The sequence below is a fragment of the Pogona vitticeps genome, chromosome 5 (assembly GCF_051106095.1).
Source record: "Pogona vitticeps strain Pit_001003342236 chromosome 5, PviZW2.1, whole genome shotgun sequence".
NCBI lineage: Eukaryota > Metazoa > Chordata > Lepidosauria > Squamata > Agamidae > Pogona > Pogona vitticeps.
The window spans coordinates 138,112,615-138,136,832 of record NC_135787.1 but is presented as its reverse complement, the minus strand read 5'-3'; the positions used below and the strand labels follow the sequence as shown (position 1 = coordinate 138,136,832).

General features: G+C 39.1%; 1 protein-coding gene across 2 annotated transcripts in view; it reads left to right on the top strand.

The window, feature by feature from the left end:
* Positions 1–23,656, top strand: part of GXYLT1 (glucoside xylosyltransferase 1) — a 55,200-nt gene extending 31,544 nt beyond the window's left edge. For both annotated transcript variants that reach the window (XM_073000470.2, XM_073000471.2), the window contains 4 exons: positions 2,101–2,352; positions 13,618–13,741; positions 15,378–15,550; positions 22,917–23,656. In XM_073000470.2, coding sequence (XP_072856571.2) covers positions 2,101–2,352; positions 13,618–13,741; positions 15,378–15,550; positions 22,917–23,078 — 711 coding nt within the window. In that variant the 3' untranslated portion in view covers positions 23,079–23,656. The remainder of the gene's footprint in view (positions 1–2,100; positions 2,353–13,617; positions 13,742–15,377; positions 15,551–22,916) is intronic.
* Positions 23,657–24,218: the final 562 nt, after the last annotated feature.

Below are 24,218 nucleotides of genomic sequence, written 5' to 3'. Positions count from 1 at the left end.
GAGTGGTAGAATATACAAGATGGGCAGGATATAAATCGAATAAATAAATAAATAAACTCGATACTTGGTGGAACGCTTACTCCCAACTAGTTCTACCCTTGTCACCTGCGCGAGCCAGGAGGTGAGGCTGAGGAGCCTGACTCCGAGGAAGGCCCGGAAGGAAAGAACTAGAAACCGGGCCTTCTCGGCGGTGGCTCCTCGCCTCTGGAATAATCTACCTCCGGAGATTCGCGCTGCACCCTCGCTGGGTACTTTTAAGAACCAACTAAAAATGTGGATGTATAGGCAGGCCTCCCCTTCCAGTTAATTCCTATCCTCTTTCCTTTTTTATTCTTTTTCTCTTTATTTGATTTATTTTGTATTTTTCTCATCTTGCAAAATTATTTAATTAATTAATTGTTATGAATTTTTCTTGAACTTGTTATCCTTTATGTTGTTAGCCGCCTAGAGTGGTCGAAATGACTAGATAGGCGGGGTATAAATACAATAAATAAATAAATAAATAAATAAATAAATAAAATAAATAAACAGACAGACAGACAGACAGACAGACAGACAGACAGATAGATAGCAGTCCAAAATCAGTCTGAGTCTTAAGCATGACATTTCTCTCTCCTCATACCAGCTTGAAGGTGGGGTAGAGACACCTATATATAGGAGCTTTTGGAGTAGGTGACAGCTCTGTGTATGCTGGAAACAAGGGTGATACTTGTGCTCTCACATGTGCATATTTACTAACAATACATACATGTAGCTGTCTATTGTAAGGTGACAAGACAGGTGCGAGGAGCTCAGTAAATACAAACTAATGATTGTTTCTTGTAACATTTCAGATGATAAGAGAGTAGATATCTGTGTTCCATGCAGAAAATAACTGCTGAAATTCTGTGTAGTAAATTACACTAGAATATGCCCATTGAATCATTGGGATTTGGTGAGTCAACTACTCTGTAGATTCCATTGATTCAAATTGGCCTACTGTAGTACAACTTACTAGGCTAAGGAAGAGAATTTTGAGCAGTGACTTATTTGGAATGTATTATTTTCTATTTTTAATACATGTTCTGAGTAAGTTCTAGAATTTAAAGCAATACATACCAGTAATAATGACAGTAACATTTCTGATGGTATGAAATACACTAAAATGAGGGTAATGCTATCAAAATGTCAAAAAGCAAAGTGTGCTGCTTATATTCCACTCCATAGCACCTAAAGCACTTTCTTGGTGGTTTACAGTTTAATTGTGCAGGCTACACATTGCCCCCCACCAACAAGCTGGGTGGAAGGCTGAGTCAAACTTTGTCAACTCCAGTTTTTAGAGTACAGTAGTATCTCGGTTTGCGAACGCCTCAGTTTACGTAATTTTTGGTTTACGGACCGAAATCCCTAAGAAAATCTAGCCCCAGTTTGCGTTCTTTTCTTTTTCTTTCTTTTTTCGCACTATGAAAGGGTTTTCCCAGGGCGCATTGTGCTTATAGCACCGCCCCTTTCATAGCACAACTGGCGTTTTGGTTTGCAAAATTTCCATACTATGTAACGTTGCATAGAATAGATCCAGTTCACAAACCGAGGTACTACTGTACTGTGTTTTTAATTGTATTTTAATTGTTTTATCTTTTTATTATATTTAAATTCTTGTAAGCCATCCAGAGACCTTTGGGTAGTGTGGGCGGCATTTAAGTTAAACAAACAAACAAACAGACCTTGAACTGGTTACCTGAGCTTGTCAGGATGGAACTCGAGTAGTGAGAAGAATCTTCACTGCAGTTTAACCACTGTGCCACAAGGCTCAGTGGCTGAAACCTAATTGAATATCAGGTGGTAGTGGTTGTGTTTTTGCTTCTGTTACTAATTTTGGCTAGCACAAATTTTATCCCATGGGGAATAATAATGACCATGTACTGCCAGTGTTACATAGTTATTTTTTATGCTGTATAACCAGTTTATAGGTATAGAAAATAAAAAGAGTGTTCACATATTTACAGTATGTACCAGGAAGGAATGATACTGAACTTCCTTTGATGGCTTATTAGACAGTATGACTGGCATGATGAATTGTTTGACCTAAGAATTGTTTCCAACATCTCTTGTGTTTTGTAGTTAATTCTCAGTGATGTGGACTCTCTACTGTATGTCGATACAGACATCTTGTTCTTAAGACCTGTTGATGATATTTGGTCTTTCCTGAAAAAATTTAATTCTTCTCAAATTGCTGCAATGGCACCAGAACATGAGGAGCCTCGTATTGGATGGTACAATCGCTTTGCTAGGCATCCATATTATGGAAATACTGGAATAAATTCTGGAGTAATGTTAATGAATATGACCCGCATGAGGAGAAAATATTTCAAGGTATGAGGTTACTTTCATATTACCATTGCTTATAAAATTATGGGTTAAAAGATATGTTTGCTGGTCATCACAATTGTATACATGTTGTTTTTCTGAGATGGCTTAAGTGCCACATATAAGACAAATGTAAGTATTATAATCTGGAACCATGTATAGTTTTCAGCATCAGGGAGATGAAGTCATACATATAAGTCTCATGCCCAACATTTCCATTATCTGGAAATCACTGGCCTTCATGTGTTCAGTGTGAATGTCCGAAGAAGCATTTCGAAGTTCATTCATCTGTATATATCAACAGAGCTGCATGATTTGGAGATCTGTGTTACATTTACAGGCACCCCTGCAGACATTAGAAGACAGCATTACTTTTGTTTCTACATCTTCACCCACTTAAAGGCCTTCAAAGTTTCAGGCTAAAATATATGAACAGGACTATAGTGTTTTCCCAGTCCTGCAGTGATACTTTATCTGGGTGAAAATATTTTTTACTTGTTCCTAGGTTTTGTGAGTCTGTTTTTCTCCAGTATTTCTTCCTTATAGCGTTCTCTCATGTCTCACTCTTGAAGAGAAAATATTATTTGTTTCTTATTGTATTGCATACTCCCCCTGAAGGGAAAAAAAAAAAAAGAGGTGGGAGGTACAGTAGATTATATTTGTCAGATGAGCCTGAATGGCAGCCTGACCAGAAGATGGTGCTACTATACCACCTAATAATACCTTGCTTCTTATTTCTGTGGAATACACTGTTTGCTAGTGTGGGTACATGGGAGGGGAGGGGTTCTCTGAAGCTACTTGCTCAATACACTCACAAACCAATATTTAGATTATAATAATTGTATTTATTTCCCATGATAGTGCTGCTGTAGTACTGCTGCTCAGTACTCCAAAATATGAAATGTTAAGATAAAGATGTATTTAATAGTTTGAAAGGGATAGTTGTATGATGTTGCTGTATTTTATAGGATGATTAATCAGCATCAGCCAGGTATACTGTGCTTATTTATCTATCCGGCTTATTCTTATATTGTTTATTCCAGAGGCAGAAAATATAATGTAGCTCTTCAGTCTTGATAGCTTAAATATCTTGAATGATTGGAAAGGTGTAGAAATCCATTGCACTCTTTTCTTTTCCGATTTATATCTGGGGGCCCCTTTTTGGGCCCTGAGCATTCTTCAGCCACAGAGAAAAGAAAAAGGATGGGGCCTCTGAAGACTGGCACTTAGTCATGTGCCAGAAGTGGGATTAGGATACAGTAAGTAGCTAAAGAAGTGGTTGAAGGAGGTCTTTAAAGGGTTAAAAGAGAGAGATGCTTGTAGGATGAGATATGAGAGAAAAAGGAGTGGAGTGTTTAGAAAGGAAGGGTGATCTCCAAGAGGGGGAGAGAGAGAAGAGAAAAGATTGTGAAGAGTAGATTGTATTTGGAGAGTTTAGTTTGAGAGAATGAGAGGTGTGCCATATACTTAGGCATGATCCTGAACAAGAGAAGAGAGCTGTGGGTTTAAAGGGTGGTAGAGTCCACTTCTGATCCATATACAGTTTCTCGGAAGGATTAGGATATGACTAGACAGGTTGTTCTGGGTTGATTTGAAGTTTCCTATAGCAGTTAAATTGTCGCATGCAATTTTTAAATTATCCTGAATAATTTTCAAAACAATAATCTACAATGCACTTTAAATCACAGTTCTCATTAGGATCACAAGTTGGCCGCTGTCTTCTGTCATTAACATTGCCCATTTCCCTGACCCTTAAAAAAAGCCATGTGACATAGGGTTGATATGATATAAAAACTGGTGAAATTGTAGGGCAGCATTGGCAGGATTTCTTTTTTAAATCAACACATCAGTCAGCCTTCTTCACTTCACTACCTCACTCCAGCCCACCTCCAGTCCTGCTTTGAAATGAGCAGTCTTTGACATGTGAGGAACAATGAAGTTTTAAATTTATTTATTTATTTATTTATTTATTTATTTATTTATTTATTTATTTATTTATTTATTTATTTATTTATTTATTTATGTGATTTGTACCCCACCCCTCTAGACCATGTCTACTCGGGGCGGCTTACAAAATAAAATAAAACAGTATAAAAATATATAAAATCATAAAATTACAAATTTCAATTTAAAACAATTAATTTAAAGAGAGGATTACCAAGATGGAATAGCCAAAAAAAAGAAAAAATAAAGAAAGAAAGAAAGAGGAAAAAAAGAAAGAGAAATGTTACATTTATATACCACCCACTATAAGTAGTGAGCCGCTACTCTGGGTAGTTAAGAGCAACCAAATATACATCCATATGCAATGTACTCACCTGCCAACAGAAAACACCCCAGTCATAAAAGAAACAGAGGAGAAAGAACCCCCAAAGGCAATGGCAAATTAAATTCAAATACGACCATTTGGGACAACGAGAGCAAATCATGGGAGAGGCGGCTGACATCTCTGACATAGTACTGAGCTGGAAAAGTATAATAAAAATTAGGGGAAGAGACAAGGTGCAAACATGAGGGGAATGTACTGGCATACCCTTCAGCAGGGGAGTGGTATGCGAGTACAGCACAAAACACACCGCTCAAGCGAGCCCCTTTGTCTTTACTCTGAACAATTTATTTATTTATTTATTTATTTATTTATTTATTTATTTATTTATTTATTTATTATTATTATTATTATTATTATTATTATTATTATTATTATTATTATTATTATTATTATTATTATTATTATTATTATTATTATTATGTTTTTCTAGTATGTCAGATAAGGACTACAGTTCCACAGGCTATCTTATTTCAGTTTCTGTGTCATTTTCCAAAACGTTTTTTAAAAATGTTAGACTGTCAACACCTAGGACTCTATCACCTTTGGCTCGATATAGGTGGTCACACATGCTAGAAACAAACAAAGAGGGATAAGAATCCAGGGTGGTTTAAAACTGATGATTTTTTAAAAATCAGATTTTTTAATTTAAATCAAATTTAGTTAAATGGAATGCTTTTGGAGTAAAAATCTATCTAAACATAGTTTTCTATTTAAGATACATTATAGTTCAAATGTTATTTAGCATGAAATAGAATTTAGTTATGTAACATGAAGCTGTATATTCATGCAAAATTGACATTTTGGTAGCATGCACTTTTTCACAGTAAAAAGTATAAAATGAACAAAGTTCAGGAAAAGATCTTAATCCCATCGTTCTGCAAATCTGTGTGCAAACAGTGAACACACATTGATGTCAAAGCAAATACAAGAATATGTATGCTATATAATGCTATTGTTTTAATTAAATGAAACAATGTAAGTTCTTCTCCAAAAATGAGTGATTAACCTATTAAACTAAAACTTGTTCTGATATAGCTGTTTTACTAATCTGACTGGTTATTATTCTAAATATGAAATCTTTGTCTGGTTGCAAAGATTATAACTATCAGCAAGAATGAATCTTTACATTTTAAAATCATGATTTCAATTGAGTCTTACTGACTAGTGATTTAAATGTAAAAAAACACAACATAATGTAAGCATAATTGTTACAAAAAAAACAAAACAAAACACTAGCCCCTGCAAAAAGTAAAAAAATGCCCATTAAAAATGACTGGCTATACTTGTGATTAGATGTATGCTCTATAGTCGACGGAAAATACATCAAATTGACTTTCTGTGAAATAGGTTTTTTAAAATCTCTGTCATGACCTCCATTTTTTGTGTGAAAGATCAGAGTAGGCCTTTTATGATGGTTTCCATGACACTTTCTGAAAATTCCCAGTGTGGCCAGTGGTGCAAGAAAGTTAGAGACACTGACTTAAAGTATCATAATAGAAAGAGTGATGAGTTTTGATTTCATTGTTTCAGTTTCAAATATAGACTATTTATAGATGATTTTCCCATTGTATTTGGAATGGAGAACTTTAAAATTGCTTCTAGAATAAAAAAAGCTGGCACTTGTGAAATAAGTGGAAGGGAATCTTGCTCAAATGTGCTTCAGGTAGCCTGTTGACCATTTGTGAGTGTGCAGATTTAGAAAGTGACATTTGAGTTCATTTTGTTGGTGCATAGTAGAAGCATCTTTACTAGGAAATACTTCCCATGCAGACCTGCACCTCAAGGCTGAATCTGGATAAGACAGCACTAATGTAGTTTAAAGGAGTGGATGGTGTAAATGGTTTTTCTAAAGAAAAAAGCAGGTGTGAGGAAGACAGACCTGAATTTGGTGGGTGAGATGGGGGGCTGTTGTGATTTGATCTAAATTAAGCCTACTACATCTGTTATTTTTGCTGTAAGCAAACCGTTTATACTAATGGAATCTTTTCCTCCAGTGCAAATAGCAGACATTGTGGTTCTGATTTGAACTGCTTTGAGGAAGGAAGAGTTAATACTACTCAGAAGTATTAGTTCCGATCAATGAGGAATAGACTTCATTTATATGAAGTGGTGTCTTGTCTATTTAGGTCTCAGTTGCCAGGAAGAGATGGTGTTCTCCTGTTGGATGTACAGATAGGTTTGTTAAAACAGGAAATTATAAGGAGGCCTCTTTGCCTTTAAAAAAACCTGCAATGAAACAGAAAAGTCAGTATGATCCTGTATCAACATTTTCAAACATGTCCCGTTTTGTGGTAGAGGAAGCCTCTTCTACCAGGATTGGTAGAACTTTCCAGCTTTAAAGGGAGAAGCTGCTGCTGTCTGTGTGTTTTCACCTGTTTCTTTTTTTTTCTGCCTTACTGAAAAAGAAAGTAGAGAAAGCTAGTAAGAACTGCAGTGACCCCAGCTGAGCCAGATGTTGGGAGTTTGATTCCCTACTGTGTCTCCTGGGAGAAGATCCAGTCTGTGTAGTCATTGGGCAAGCTGCACTGTCTCAGAGCGCACCCAAGCAGGAATTAATGGTAAACCATTTATGTGTATTGTCTATCTGGAAAACCCTGAAAAGGGTTGCCACAAATGAGAATCAACTTGACAGCATGCTGTTGTTCAGAATGTTTCTAAATGGGAATGCAAGATCATCTAAAAGAAACTAGCTTCACAGTGGAATGTTTCTTACAGTAAGCAAATCTTCTGCATTGTATTCCATACAGAACTTACTTTTTAAAAAGTGATAAACATTCTGCTTCTGGGGCTGTATATAAAAATTACATAAAGCCAAATGATTAACAGAGCAATTGAAAACTAGATTACCTCATAAGGTCAGAGTGTTCCTAAAAGTAAATGTATTTAACTGCAATCAGGTTGCCAGAGGCAGCTCTTCACTAGAGCAGAGTTCCAAAAGGGTGGGTATCATCCTTATCAGCCTAAAAGAGTAAAACAGGTGTGAGGCACCTGCCAAACATGAATGAGGAAGGGTTTGTGTAGACAAAATAGAACTGAAGATACATTGGTCCTTGGCAAGGATAAGCAACCTCCATGGGGCAGAGGCCATTTTTAGATGAGTCAACTGTTCTTGGACCATGCTTCCCAAAAGGATGTGGCCAAATTGGAAAGAAAAAACAGAGGCAAAAGGGGAAAGATTTATGCGATCTGAAGAGGAACCAGAGTACAGTGGTACCTCGCTAGACGAACGACCCCGCTGTACGATGAAACCGCAGGACAATGACTTTTTGCAATCGCTATAGCGATTCGCAAAACAGTCATTCCTATGGGGGAATTCTGCTAGACGTTGATTAGGTCCGTGCTTCGCGGACCGTTTATTCGCAAGACAATGATCTTTACAGCTGATCGTTGGGTTCCTAAAATAGCTGCCCTGTTTTTTCCAGACCCATGCTTCGCAGGGCAGCTATTTTAACAGGTGATTGGCGCTCGGAAAATGGCTTCCCTATGGGTGATCTTCACTGGATGACGAGGTAATTTCCCCATTAGAACGCATTAAATGGGTTTCAGTGCATTCCAATGGGGAAAGGCTTTTCGCATGACGACGATTTCACTTAACAGCGATTTTCCCGGAACGGATTATCGTCGTCATGCAGGGCACCACTGTATTATCATATGTGGTGGGACTGTACATTGATTCAGAAATTTTATAAACTGATTTTCAAGGAAATATGTGATATATTTGGAAAAGATATTGAATTTAACTCTAAAGTTGCTTTTTTGTCAATTTTTGATAAGACAGAACTTGATTACTGTTTGAAGGAATTGATTTCCAATTTTATGACAAGTGCTAGAATATTAATAGCTAGGTTCTGGAAAGACAAAAATGACATTAAATTAGAAGATTGGTATAACGAAGTATGGGACATTGCATTAAATGATAAATTAACTACTGAACTTCAGATGAAAAGAGGAGAAATAAGTTCAAATATTTTTATTTATTTATTTATTTATTTATTTATTTATTTATTTATTTATTTATTTATTTATTTATTCATTCATTCATTCATTCATTCATTTATTCATTTATTCATTCATTCTATTTATACCCCGCCTATCTGGTCATTACGACCACTCTAAGCGGCTTACAACATACAAACATGACAAATATATAAAAAGAAGATTATAACACAGTTTAAATAAATCTGCAAGAAGTGAATCAATTAGAGGGAAGAGGGCAAAAAGTCAGGAATTAACTTTGGGGGGGGGGAAGGCCTGCCTAAACATCCATGTTTTTAACTGACTTTTAAAAGTACCCAGTGAGGGAGCAGAGTGAATCACTGGAGGTAGATTATTCCAGAGGCAAGGAGCCATCGCTGAGAAGGCCCAGTTTCTTGTTTTTTCCTTCCGGGCCTGCCTCGGCGTCAGGCTCTTCAGCCTCACCTCCTAACTCGCACGAGTGACACGGGTAGAAGTAGGTGGGAGTAAGTGTTCCGCCAGGTATCGAGGTCCTAAACTGTTTAGGGGTTTATACGTAAACATCAAAACTTTAAAGTCGACACGGAACCGAATGGGCAGCCAATGCAGCGCGTCCAGAATAGGAGAAATATGGTGGTATTTTCTCACTCTGGTCAGGAGTCTGGCCGCCGCATTCTGCACTACTTGGAGTTTCCGCGTCAACTTCAAAGGTAGCCCCATGTAGAGTGTGTTACAGTGGTCTAATCTCGAGATTACAAGCATATGTACCAAGGTAGTGAGTGCCCCCACATCGAGATAGGGCCGCAGCCGGGCTATCTGCCAAAGATGGAAAAAGGCAGTGCGGACCACCGACGCCACCTGAGTCTCCATGGTGAGCGCTGGGTCCAGATGGATCCCCAGGCTGTGAACCCCACTCTTCGCGGCAGGGGTCACCCCCCCCAAAATGAGAGGGAGTCACCCAAACCGCCAACAGTGGGGGCACCCACCCTCAGAACCTCCGTCTTGTCCGGGTTCAGCCTCAGCCCATTTTCCTGCATCCATTGCAGTACAGCCCCCAGGCAGCGCTGGAGGGACAAAACGGCATCACCTGCAGTTGGAGGAAAGGAGATGTAGAGCTGCGTGTCGTCAGCATACGGATGACACGACGCCCCACACCCCCTGATGACCTCACCCAGCGGCCTCATATAGATGTTGAATAGCATTGGGGAGATAATTGACCACTGTGGGACCCCACAATTAAGACTCCACGGGGCCGAAACACTCTCCCCAAGCTGCACTCTCTGGGGACGGTCCTCCAAGTAGGAATGGAGCCAAGCAAGCGCCAGGCCCCCAATTCCCAACTCGGAGAGCCTCCCCAGGAGGATACCGTGGTCGATGGTTTCAAAGGCCGCCGAGATGTCGAGAAGGAACAACAAAGATATTTTACCCCTGTCAGCCTCCCTCAACAGGTCATCATACAGGGCGACCAATGCCGTTTCTATATTTATTTATTCAATATATACCCCGCCTATCTGGTCAGTTACGACCACTCTACCATGGTGCGGCCTGAAGCCCAACTGAAATGGATCCAGGGCATCTATTTCCTCCAAGAGAGCCTGAAATTGATCAGCAACCACCCTCTCCACCACTTTGCTCATGAAAGAAACATTGGCAACAGGCCCATAATTGCCAGTTTCGTCCGCCGCCAAGTTTAGTTTCTTTCTTATGGGCCTAATGAGTGTCTCCTTGAGAGCAGGAGGAACCCTGCCCTCAAGGAAAGACCCATTAATTATCGTTGTGGCCCATTCAGTTGTTATAGGCGTGGCTACTTTGATTAGCCAGGCCGGGCAAGGGTCAAGGGAGGTGGTGGTGGCCCGACAGCGATCAAGCAGGCTGAAAGTAATCAAGAGTCACCGGGCAAGATGGAGCGCTTGACATCTCTGCTCAACTCACTGTGTTTAAAAAAGGAGAGAGTTCTATTTGGAGTGGATTTGTTGAATTTGTAGTAGTGAAAGAAAAGGGGAAAACCTCTAAACAACAATCAACACAATTTTGGAAAGGGAAGTTTGTATTAAAAGTATTGTTCTAAAGGGTCCCATGGGTATGGGGTGCACAGTAGTTTAGATTGTATAGCAAGTATTTTGTATTTTTGTTCTGAAAAAAATAAAAAACAAAAACAAAAACAAAAAACAGGCAATATTTTATTGTATTTTATTTCATACTTTATATTACTAAAGAAAAAATTAAGTTAAATCAGACTTTTTAATTTGCCTCTTACATGTGTTAATTTTTGTGTTACATTTATTTAATTAGGAGTTATTGAGGATTACATTAAAATCATTATAGAATAAATAATAGAATAACACTTAATTAAACTCACTATATTCATTGATTAAAAACAGCTGTGGGATCCACAGTTGCTTGGTAGGCTTGCCGAAGAGGTGCCATTATGCTTAAGGCACAGTTAGAACAACAGAAGCAGCTGGAGGAGGCGTAATTCCTGACACCAGAAATACGAGGAATTAGTTGCTAAAGAATTGCTGTGGCTTTTAAGAAATAGAAACTCTGTATAAACACATGGAAGGAAGCCTTCAATATTAAAAGTTTATTTCACAAACATTAAGAAATTATGATGGTCCCCAGGTTTATGGAGTCTCTTTCTAACCGTTTAGCCACCAGTCTACCCAGAATTGGCAGTGCTTCAAGGGAGCCCCCAAATCCACAGAGCAAGACACTCAGAACCACTATGCCAGCCACATCCACAAAAACACCAAAACACCTGGTGGCTGGGCAATGCCACAGACCTTTTGAGCCAAAAACCTAAATAGTTGGGGAATTTATTTTATTTTATTTAAAGATAGTAATAAGGGGGGGGGGAATTCCAGAAAGTTTCAAAAAGGTTTGAAAAAGCACATGGAGAGAAAGGAACCCCCCCCCAAAATTAAAAAAAAATGAGACAAAGCTAAGGTAATTAAGAGAACACACCAAAAAATTAACTAAGCTAAAGTAATCTAATGCCATCAAGTTGATTTTGACTTACTGTGACCCTTTTCAGGGATTTCCAGGTAAAGAATACCCAGAAGTGGTTTAACATTCTCTTCTTTTGAGGCATCCTGGATCGGTGCAGCTTGCACAAGTCCACACAGGCTGCTTCTTTTCCCAAGAGGCACAGTGATAACTCAGTGGTTTAGATACCTGGCTGTGGAGCTAGAGGTTGGGAGTTAAATGTCCCACTGCGCTTCCTGCAAGTAGAGCCAGCCTGGGTGGCCTTGGGAAACCTGCGTGCTCCCAGGGTTTCCTCCAAGAAGGGAAGTACAGTGGTGCCCCACAAGATGAGTGTAATTTGTTCCGCAAGAATCGCTGTCTTGCGAAAAAATCGTCTTGTGAGGTTCCCTATGGGAACCTCGCAAGACGAATGAAATTTATTTGTCTTGCGAGGCATCGGTCTCGGGGGGGGGGAACCGTCTTGCGAAGCATGGCCATAGAAGAAACCCACCTTGTGAAGCACCATAGCGAAAAAACCAGTCGTCTTGTGGGTTTTTCGTCCCGCGAGGCAATCATCTTGCAAGGCACCACTGTACTCTCTACCTGGAAAACCCTAAAGAGGGTCATCATTATTCGGAACACATCATCACTATCATTCAGAAATAACAGACAGCCAATCAAAATTATAAAAACATTGATTGGTATTATATAACAAATACAGGTTTTAATCAGAAACCCAAGTATCTATCAAATATCATCAGAGTATGTATGCTGTTCCTAATATTGCCAATTTTTGTAGCTCTGATGGTGCTATTTCTGAGATCTGCAACTGCTTGTTCCCAAAGCCCCCAATGACTACAGGAACCATTGAAGTTTGTTTCATCAACAAGCAAGATGTTTCAATTGCCAGGTCTCTGTATTTTGTCAGTTTTTCCAGTTCTTTATTTTCAACTCTGGCATCCCCTGGAATTGCCATGTCAATGACATTTCTTTGTTCTATTATTACTATGTCTGGTGTGTTATGTTCAAAGTGTCTGTTGGTTTGGATTTGGAAATCCCAGAAGATTTTGACTTTGTCATTTTGTACCTGCTGTTCCTATGGGTTTTTGGAGGCTGACAAGTTATTTATTTATTTATTTTTTTGCACAATGACTAGTGCACTAATTTTGCTGCTGTCTTGTCTGATTTTTTTTAACTGTTTGTACAATCTTTGGACATTTACAGATGAGGTATAGCACAGTTTCATCTTTTTCTTAGCAAAGTTGACATTTGCTGTAAGCACTAATTCCTTGAATTTTAGCTTTCATGGCATTGGTTTGGAGTTCTTATTGTTGCTGTTAAGTTAATATACTGAATACTCACATATGAGCATAAAGTCAGCATATTTCTGAAGCATACATAGACTGAATCCTTCCATGCATGGCATAGCAGGACAGCAACTGAGCAGAGCATCTCCTGAGAGGTTAGCTCAGAAAGTTCAGCAACTTTGGAACCCTTTTTATACATTAAATCTCCTATTCTAGAGCCTTACAAATGGTTTCCCAATCAGGCTTTGAGTTCACTCTAATGTTTACAAACACAAGATCACTTTCTGCTCCTCTCCCTTCACAGCTAAAATCATCTTCAGATTAGTGCAGTATCATCTTTAGATTTTTCTGTGCTCTTATCCTTTAATCTGATACAAATGAGCCTATGTGCTTGCTTTTAGTGTCTTCCCATTTTAAGAGTTTTAAACAGTTGTTTAAAACAGCTTAATTATTGAATCCTTGTCCATATGCTGTTCTTCTGGAATCTTAATAGAGTTTTATCTTAATTTATGTTTTATATTAAGTAAATTGTAAACTAAAAATTCTTAACTTAAAACATGTATGAGCAGATGTTCACATGTTTATAAAATTTAGATGTTATGGGAACCTGTCTAGGTGCTGCAGCTAAGGATGTACATGGCATTGTATTTCATTATGGGAAAGAGTTTATTCAGTGTTGTAATTCTAATACTGGTCTTATGTTTTTCATTTTGAAAGAATGATATGACAACAGTACGATTACGGTGGGAAGAAATTCTCATGCCACTGCTGAAAAAATATAAGCTAAATATAACGTGGGGTGATCAGGATCTTCTGAACATTATGTTTTTTCATAATCCAGGTAAAAGTTTTCCGCATGGCAATATTTTAAATAAAATGCACTTTCACTTACCAATATAACATTAGTTTTGTGTATGCTTTTAAGAGAGTAATTGCTGATCAGTTTGATTGAATCTTCAAACTAATTTCCCATTCTGCCTCAATTTGCATTTTATGACTTACATAGGCTGCCTAACATTGTAATATGGCTACCTATATCTCCACTTTTTGCTATGGTAACATATTAGATTAATATGTCCATACATATTAGGGATGGGGAGAATCCAACATTTAGGCTAGATGCAGCCTGCTGGAGTTCCTCATCTTCATTATGTTATCTCCAGTCAATGGTATGTGAGAGAAGGTTATTTAAAGCCTAGAAACCTGTTGCATTCACCTGAGTTCTGATTTCCAGCTGCTGGACTTGGACAGAGGTGTTGTATACATAGAATTGGGCCATGCTTTGTTTGGTGCAAAAATCTCAAAATTGGAATAACGTCTGGCCCTGTTTCTGTACCCTGTAACCCTATCTACTGCTAAAATATGATCTCCATATACAGTTGACAAATTGGAATAAAGCCCATGGATCAAAAAATTTCCCACACTCATATGTAAAGCAATGTTTTCCAACCTGGGGTTCATGACCCCCAAGGGGGTTGCAAAGTGTTTTATTGGGGTGCGTTGTCTGCCTTGTTTAATACCATATTTTACCGTGTATATTACCCCCTAATGTATATAAGAACCCCCTAATTTTGACCCTTGATGGAGGCGGAGGAGCAGTTAATGAGCAACTGCTCCTCCACCTCCATCTCCTGCTGCTGCTGTCTCCGCTGCCCACCCGATTGCCTCCTCCAGTGTGACTGCCAACTTCTGGGAATTACCTCCAGTTCATGTCGCTGCCTTGTTCCCTGCCCTAAGGAGATTGTGGGAGAAGGTGATCTGGAAGCGGCAGCAGGAAGAGGCGCCTGAGCGCGCACCTAATTCTTGTTTGCCTCCACCTCTGCTGCCTCCTGCCTCCACCACTGGAGGGAACAAGGCGGGCGATGTGAGCTGGAAGTGAACCCCGGCAGTCAGCAGTCGCACTGGAGGAGGTAATTGGGTGGGCGAGGAAGGCAGCAGCAAGAGGCGCCCGAGCGCATATGAATGCTCCTTCGCCTCCGCCACCTGCTGCTGCCGCCTCGGGGCCACCAGAGGGGACAAACCGTGAGCTCTGGAAGAGGCAATTGGGCAGCGGCGGCAGCAGGATGAGGTGCCCGAGCGCATGAGACTGTTTCCTTCCGTGTATAAAATGACGCTCAATGTTTCCTCTAATTAATTTAGGAAAAAGTGTCATTTTATACACAGAAAAATACGGCAATTTCTTCCTTTACCTTTCAGAGTGGCATATTAAAATTCGCATGTATGTGTATGGATGAGAAACAGGGCCGGGGGGTTGGGGGGAACGGAGAAAGAAGCCTCTATGTTCTGAGAGGGGATGAGTGTAGCCCATTAAAAATGCCTTTTTAGTCAAACATGCTGGGAGGGGGGAGTGTCACAGGTTACTTGGCTATTATAAAAGGAGATAATGACCTGAAAAATGTTGGGAATCACTAGTATAGAGCGCTGTTAACAATTTACCTGTAATTTTTGCATTGTGTTTGGTTTTTTTCCACCAACAGAAAGTCTTTTTGTTTTTCCTTGCCAATGGAATTACCGACCTGACCACTGTATTTATGGAAGCAATTGCCAACAGGCTGAAAAAGATGGAATATTCATTCTTCATGGAAACAGAGGTGTTTACCATGATGATAAACAACCTGCTTTTCGAGCGGTGTATGAGGCAATAAAAAATGTAAGCATTTAAATCTCTTATGTCATTTAAGAATTAACATCCTTATTTATGTTGCCTTCTAGGATTAAATATAAAAAATTGAAACTTAGTTCTGTCCTTTTTATATTCTACCCCTCTAAAACTTTTCAATCAACATGTGTATATCAGCATACCTTCCACATCTTATTTCATCAGCATTTATTAATTGCCATTATTCCAAAAATATTTTAATGAAGTTTTAGAAAATATATTTTTCAGAAGACATTAATACCCTTAAACAATAACTAGTATAGGGTATTAGATAAATTTCAAAATAAGTTAAAATTAGGAAATTAGAAGAGTTGTAGTATGTAGATTTAGAGTAGGCTATGATGGAGAACATTTCAAACATGTAAAGGCTGAAATCTTGATGCTTGTGGTAGTAAGTTGCATTAGAGTAGGCTCATTGAATTGATGGGGTTTGGTGAATCAACTACTCTGTAAACTTGATTGATTAAAAATGGCCCACTCTAGTTGCAGCTTAATCTGCGTAAAGTTTTTAGGCCCATTTGGATCACTGGAACTCATGAAGGAGTTCATCACACTCCTCCTCTCTGATACTGATGTCAAACCTCTTTTGTCTTGTCACTTGATTGTTGAGATAATGGTCTTTTTAAAATCACCACAGGAATAAATATATTTTCTCTGATAACCTTCACTTATTTTCTCTTTCCCTCTTTCACAGCCACCAACCTTTAGCTGGTCCATACAACCATATGTATGCTTAACCGTTCACTCAGGCCTTTATGATATCCTCCACATTATCAGCCCTCTGATGTTGAACTTGGTATCAATCAGCTCAAAAAGAACAAATAATGTTTTATTAAAATAGCAGTGCTAAAAAGAGAGTTGTTTATTCCTAAACTTTAAATTCATCCAGCACAATCTTTTATTATGTCTGTCCCTCCCCCTCAATCTCAGACTTCTCTCTTAGACCTATAACTTCTAAAACCACCCTTTTCCTCATCTCTCTACATCAGGCTGCCCTCCATCAGACTCAAGATTGATATAACGGACATATACTCCTCCTCATTATCCAGTTCCTCTTCTAGCTGAAAAGAACCACTCTTGCCAACATTCCATGCTCCTTACTCACCTCCTCTTTTCACATATTTACCAAACCATATTAAAAACACATTTAATTATGACCAGGTGTCACAGAGATGACTCACCAAATCCGCACTGATTTGGTTGGCAGCCTCTAGTGCTATTTATTACGCTAAGCAACAGGATCTTAGCCTAGTAGGCATCCTTCAGTCTCGAGAGACTATGGTAACGTGCTCTGTATACAGGTCTTGGAACAGCATCTAGTGTGGCTAAGAAGGCCAATTCGAGAGTGACAATCTCTTCCACACTGAAGACTAATACAATCTGTCCCCTGTCCAGCTCCCTGATTTTGCTCCGTTTGGGACTGCCTCTTTGCCTCGGTCTGCTGGACAAGTGTCTCTTCAAATTGGGAGAGGCCATGATGCACCACCTGCCTCCAGGCTGAATGCTCAGACGTCAAGGTTTTCCATATGTTGAGGTCCATTCCTAAGGCCTTCAGATCCCGCTTGCAGATATCCTTGTATCACAGCTGTGGTCTCCCTCTGGGGTGATTTCCCTGCACTAATTCTCCATAAGGAGATATTTTGGAATCCGACTATCAGCCATTCTCACGACATGTCCAAGCCAATGTAGACTGCGCTGTTTCAGTAATGTATACATGCTAAAAATTCCAGCTCATTCTAGGACTACTCTATTTGGAACTTTGTCCTGCCAGGTGATACCAAAAATGTGTTGGTGACAATGCATATTTCCTCTCCTGCCATGCACAAAGGGTCCAGGACTCACTGCAGTACAGGAGTATGCTCAGGACACAGGCTCTATAGACCTGGATTTTGGTGTATGCCGTCAGCTTCTTATTAAACCATACTCTCTTTGTGCATCTAGAGAACATGGTAGCTGCTTTGCCAATGCGTTTATACAGCTCGACATCTAGGGAGAGTGTCAGAGATCGTTGAGCCAAGGTGCACAAAGTCATGAACAACCTCCATTTCTTGCATGGAGATAGTAATAGAGGGAGATGAGTTCACACCCTGGCCCATGACTTGTATGTTCTTCAGGCTGATTGTTAGTCCAAAGTCTTGGCAGGCCTTACTAAAATGATTCATGTGTTGTTGGAGGTCTTCAACAGAGTGGGCAACAATGGCTGCATCATTGGTGAAGAGGAAGTCCTGCATGCATTTATTTCAGTTGGACTTTGGTCTTTGCTCTCAATCTAGAGAGATTAAAGAGCTTTCCCATCTGATCTAGTCTGAAGATAGACACCTTCTGTTGCAGTTCCAAAGGCCTGCTTCAGCATGACAGTAAAAAAGATCCCAAACAGGGTCGGCGCGAGGACACAGCCTTGTTTTACTCCACTTTGGATGTCAAAGGGATCTGATGTTGAGCCATCAAAAACTACAGTGCCCTTCATTTCCTCATGAAATTACCTGATGAAGTTAAGGAGTCGAGGTGGACATCCAATCTTGAGAAGTATTTTAAAAAGGCCATCCCTGCTAACCAAATCAAAGGCCTTTGTGAGATCTATGAAGGCCACAAACAGTGGCTGTCGTTGTTCCCTACATTTCTCCTGCAACTGTCTGAGGGAAATATCATGTTGGTGGTGGATCTATTAGCTCAAAATCCACACTGTGATTCTGGATAAACTCTGTCTGCAAGCACCTGGAGTCTCTTCAGCACAACACAGGCCAGCAGCTTCCCTACAATGCTGAGAAGAAAGATACCATGGTAGTTATTGCGGTCACCCCGTCTCCTTCGTTCTTATACAATGTGACAATGTTTGCATCCTTCATGTCCTGTGGTATTCCACCTTCCCTCCAGCAAAGACAAAAGACTTCATACAGCTCGGTGGTGATGATCTCTTTACAGCACTTTAGCACTTCAACGGGGATGTTATCCTTCCCAAGTTCATTGCCAGAGGCAAGGGAATCCAAGGCCGCTTTTATTTCTGCTAAAGTTGGTTCACTGTCCAGCTCTTCCAAGACAGGCAGGCACTCTTCAGTTACTACATTCTCTCTGGAATATAGCTCAGAGTAGTGCTGCTCCCAGCGGTCTACCTGCTGTGCTCGGTCCTGGATGATCATGCCTGTAGCAGACTTAAAGGGAGCAGATTTCTTCTGTATTGGACCTAAAGCCTGCTTGATACTGTCATACATTCCCTTGATGTTACCTGTGTCCGCTGCTATCTGTATCTGAGAGCAGAGCTGAAGCCAATAATCATTGAAATATTTCCTGGCAGCCTGTTGGACTTGGTTACGAGCAGCTCGAAGAGCCTGCAAGTTGTACTCACTGGGACACTCCTCTGAATGAGCTTTGAACCAGTCGGCCGTCTTTTTGGTCTTCCTATCAAACGTGGAAAAGGCAGTGTTATAAACAGCATTCTTGAAATGTTCCCATTGATCATGTGCATTTGCATCAGCCGGGCCTGGAAGGGTTTCTTGAAGCGCTTGGGCAAATTCCTCCACTATTCTTTGATTGCGAATCTTATTGATGTCAATACGTGGTCTTCCTTCCTTTTTCGTGTGATGTAATTAATCTCTTTGTTCGCAGTTTTTACTCTACTACATATCAGGGAATGATCAGTATCGCAATCAGCACTCTGGTAACTGCGTATGATCATAATACTAGGAAGGCTAGAACGTCTAGTGAGGATCAAATCAAGCTGATGCCAATGCTTCGATCTTGGATGTCTCCAGGAAACTCTGTGTTGAGGCTTTGTATTAAAGAGTGTGTTGCTGACACAAAGACCATAATAGCAAAACTCCAGCAAGCGTTGGCTATTTTTGTTCATCTTCCCAATGCCAAAATGGCCTAGACAGGTGGGCCAAGAGTTGTGATCAGCATCAACTCTATTGTTAAAGTCTCCGAGAATAAACAGCGGCTCTCTCTCAGGGATTTTTTTGATAGTAGCTGCCGGATCATCATAGAATTTGTCTTTGACTTCTGTTGTGGACGACGGTGTTGGTGCATATGCACTAATGAGGGTGACCGGTCCCGCTGGTGAGAGGAGCTGCAGAGACAGGATTCTTTCACTCCCCACAGTAGGTGGAACAATGGATCTCAGCAGGGTATTTTTGACTGCAAAGCCAACACCATATTCCTTGGTCTCATTCAATGGTTTTCCCTGCCAGAAGAATGAGAAGTTTTTTTCTTTTACAGATCCTATGTCTGGCAATCTCGTCTCTTGCAGGGCAACAATGTCCATCTGCAGTCTACCCAGTTCCATGTCGATGACAGCTGTCTTGCACACATCGTCTATTTCCTGCAGGTTGTCAGAAAAGCCAGAGGTTATTGTCCAAACATTCCAGATGCTCAAATTTAGGGCAGAAGTTTTCTTCTGATTGTTGCATGGTGCAGGGTTATCGATCTGCTTGTCAGCTTTCACCCTAACTAGTGAGGTGCAGTAACCTCTCCCACCATCAGAAGTAGCCCCTGGTGTCATGCTCTACACCAATCGAGCAAAGACTTATAACCAGTAACTGCTACTTCCCATGTTATTTCAACTGTATGCGAAGCTGGAGTGTCCTCTCCAGAGCACGAAGCCTGGGTAAAATAATATGAAGGATAGGCTGTTACTCAAGCAGCAAATCCACCCTCTCCACGTCACTGAAATAGTCCAATGGAAAGGCAAGAGCCAATATAACTGGTTCCAGCGACGTCGCAGGAGTTGCCAGAACGACACGAACTGCCTCTGGGACTCCGGCTCTGGATTTTGCCTCGAGTTTATCTCCTGAAGCCTTTTCCATCAGTGGATATAGCCACAAGGCTGTGGGGGTTTGAAATTTGAGTTTTCTTTCTCCTAGATGGGCTGCCTTCCATGGCTGACGAGCCCCACCTACCCGCCCTGCTCTCTAACAGTACGGAAGTATGATCCTACTCCTAAAACATTCCTGCCCCCCAGGTGTATGCAATGCTATTTGGCTTTCCTATTTAGCAGATTAGAATCAAAATAGAACATAAAATAGGATTTTAGCCACTGGTTTCCTTTAAAGAGAATGCAGAAAATTTGGGTGGGTTTTAAATTTGTTTAAACTTCAGCATGAGAATGAAGCATATTATATTGACTCAAGAGTGCACCAATAATAATAATAATAATAATAATAATAATAATAATAATAATTATAATTATAATTATAATTATAATTATAATTATAATTATAATAATTATTATAATTATTATAATAATAATAATAATAATAATAATAATAATAATAATAATAATAATAATAATAATAATAATAATAATAATAATAATAATAATAATAATAATAATAATAACAACAACAATTTATATACACAGCATACCCATACAACGAAATTCACAGACACCTAGAGACCAGACACATGCACACACATAAAATTCCCCAAACACTCCCCACCCACTAAAAGTCCCCCACTAAAAATACAGATATCTACACGGCAGGCCAAGTAACACAGTCCAACTAATTATTCACTACTAGTGGTCTTTAAGCTCATTATTAATTGCAATTATAGCTCTGGGATAAAAACTATTTAGAAAACGTGTGGTCCGAGTCTTAATTGTTCTTAATCGTGCATTAGGAAGTATAGGTCTGGGTAATTTATGGCCCTCTAGAAATTGTTGGGACTAATGACTTTACTAATAAAATCTATAGGCCAGTGACATCTGTAGAGCTACAGATTGCCCACCTTTACTCTAGAACAGCAATGGCGAACCTTTCTGCGGGCCCGTGAGCCATAAGTTGCCAGATCGCTATCCCCACCCCTGCAGCCAAACCTCAGGAGGTGTCTGCAGCCACAGTGATGGCACTTCGACAGGCGGTGGACCAGGATCCAGAGCAGCTGGTACTGCTGGTGGATCCGGAGTGACGTCTCGAGGCACCTCCATGCCCATGATTCCCCTTCTGCCACTTCTGGTTCCACCGCGGCCCACCGCCCACTGGGTTTTTTTTTTTTTTCTTTTCAGTTTGGGCACTCGGGCCCAAAAAGGTTCACCGCCACTGCTCTAGAAGCTTAGTGTGGCATGATTCCATAGTAAACGTGCGTGAACTGATGGAAGTACTGCTGCCAGATGTCCTATGAAAATTCATCTGCTCTCCTTTTATTGTTGAAATTAGTAAGTGATGCTTGAACATTGAAAATCCATTTTTTTATTTTTCTCCAACTTTTATTCTTAGCACATATCTGTATAATTTAGTTGTTTTAATTCATGCGGTTTATAATGTATAAATGCATGTGCAACTTTTTCATGCTTGGCATAATTGTTAAGCTTTCTTGTTCAGCAAATAAGGTTTCTAATAAACTATTTATCAGTACTTCAGCCTACTCACTGAAGAGCTGTAAAATGCAGCAATGTTGCTTATTTTAATGTTCATCCTATCTTGTATATAACCTTCAAAGATCAATAGCATATTTTAATGGTGCTTTGTTGCATGTTGTCATGAACATATAAAAATGAAGAAAAGTACTATTGGGGATCTTAGAATACACTACACTGAAAGAAAATGTGGTCTCATAAAAATACAATTTCTTTGTTCCTTAGAATATTGCCAGAAAAAAAAATATTTTAAAAAGAAAATCTCATTGCTTTATTTATGATCAGTTTGACTTTGCGCATAATACTGAGGAAAGACATAAATCCATACTGACCCAATGCTAGCAAGATTAGCAAAATTATTTTATTTTGACATGTTGAGTTTGCATATCACCTTTTTTTAATATAGTAAAATAACCTGTAACTCTGGATTAATGACTGTTTTTACCGCAGGTTTCCATTAAATACTGTGTGTGCTTGTTCATAATTCAGTTTAATGAAAGTGCCCCATCTTTAATAGTACTGTAGATTATTCTTTTTGTATTGTTTCAACTCAATAAGAGCTATATATGATTATAAAGAATGGCATACTGAGATAATTATACATATTTCAGATCAAAACTTCAACATGGCAGGCATGTGATCATGCAAATTAACCCATTAATTTAGGTGCCTGACACTCATTTTTAGATTTGTTTGCCTGAATGTTTATGTTGACTTTTTAAAAGTTTTTTTTCCTCAAGGCAAAACCATTTTGCATTCATTTAAGTTGACAGTAATTGGATGTTTTGAGTAATCAAAATATATTGCAAACTTGCCAGCAGAGAACCTTATGTATTGCAGCATATTAAGAATGTCACATTTTCCTAGTTCTTTCTTATGTATTACTCTCATTTAAAGAGCAAGAATTTAATAAAATACTGTTCTGCACAAGAAAGGAAAGTAGTTTTAGAAGAAACAAAATGTTGAATTTACACTATTATAAAATATTTCTAATTGTTTTTCTTCCAGTATTCGTTTGGTGATGACCTAATGCATGCATTGCTGCTACCCCTTGAACTGGAACTACAAAAGACACAGCATACTTACTGTGGAAGAATATATAAAGTGTTCATAAAGCAGCTAACAAAAACCATACAGAATATTTATGATAGAAGATCTAAAGGAAGGTGATCACTTTGGGCCCTCCAAATTTTCAAACTGAACAAGACAGATGTTGGGAGAATATGGGAAGCCTTAAGGAAAGAAACAGCATATTGCTGAAGTTGGATTTTACATGCATGCTGAGATGTATCTCCCAGTGCAAAGATGTTGTCAATCTCAAAGAATTCTTTTTCACGAAAAGAAGCGTACTGTTGATAATGTTTTTGAAGTCCATTTCTTACACATTTTCATTGCAATGATTTTTTTATTCAGGTTTATGTTCATAATTCCATTGCTTTTAAACCTCAGATGAGTAGGATAAAAATGAAGGTCTTTTATACTTTATAAATAATTGTTCTTTGTCATACCTAATCTTAAATTCTGCTAAACTGTGAATGTAGCAGTGATGGAGTAGGCACTAACCTCACTTTAAAAGTGCGAGAACAAGTTGTTTACAAAGCTCAAAGGTGGTTGCTTTCAAAAGAATGTGACAATCTATATGTGCCTTTTAAAAATATCTTGTTTTTTAAAATATTTCGACAATCATGTTTTACACACACAAGCTATAAGCGCTACAGGATACATTGGGCTTCCACTCTGAACAAAGATACCTAATGGAAATAAACCTCAGCCATCTGTAGTTAAACAACTAAGCTCTAAAGAGGTATGTAGGCACAAATAAAGAGCTTAATATGAGCCTGCTAGTGGGCCTTCTTTCAATTCCCTTCACCTTTAAACAACACATTATCATACTACATGTTGCTTTTAGATGTCTATATGTGCAGGACATATACGTTCTAGGCAGCATGAACTGTAGTTCCAGAAGTACCAGCCCAAAGACTTACAGTTGTGTTCAAAATTATTCAACCCCCAATGCTGTAAAGGGGTTTAGGGACTATAGTGTACATTTGGAATTGTATTTAGAATGAAATCCTACAAGGACGTTTTAAAGAACCAAATGCAACTAAAATAACATCAATTGTTTATGTAATACAGTAGTAAATGTTTCTTTTGTGGTTTCTTCATTGCCACAATTATTCAACCCCTTAAAGACTACCACTCTGAAGAAGAGAGGTTCATTCAGGTGTTTTCGATCAGGTATTGAAAACACCTGTGGATGTCAACGAGCACCAATCAAGCATAATAAGCACCAATTAGGCAGCTTTAAAA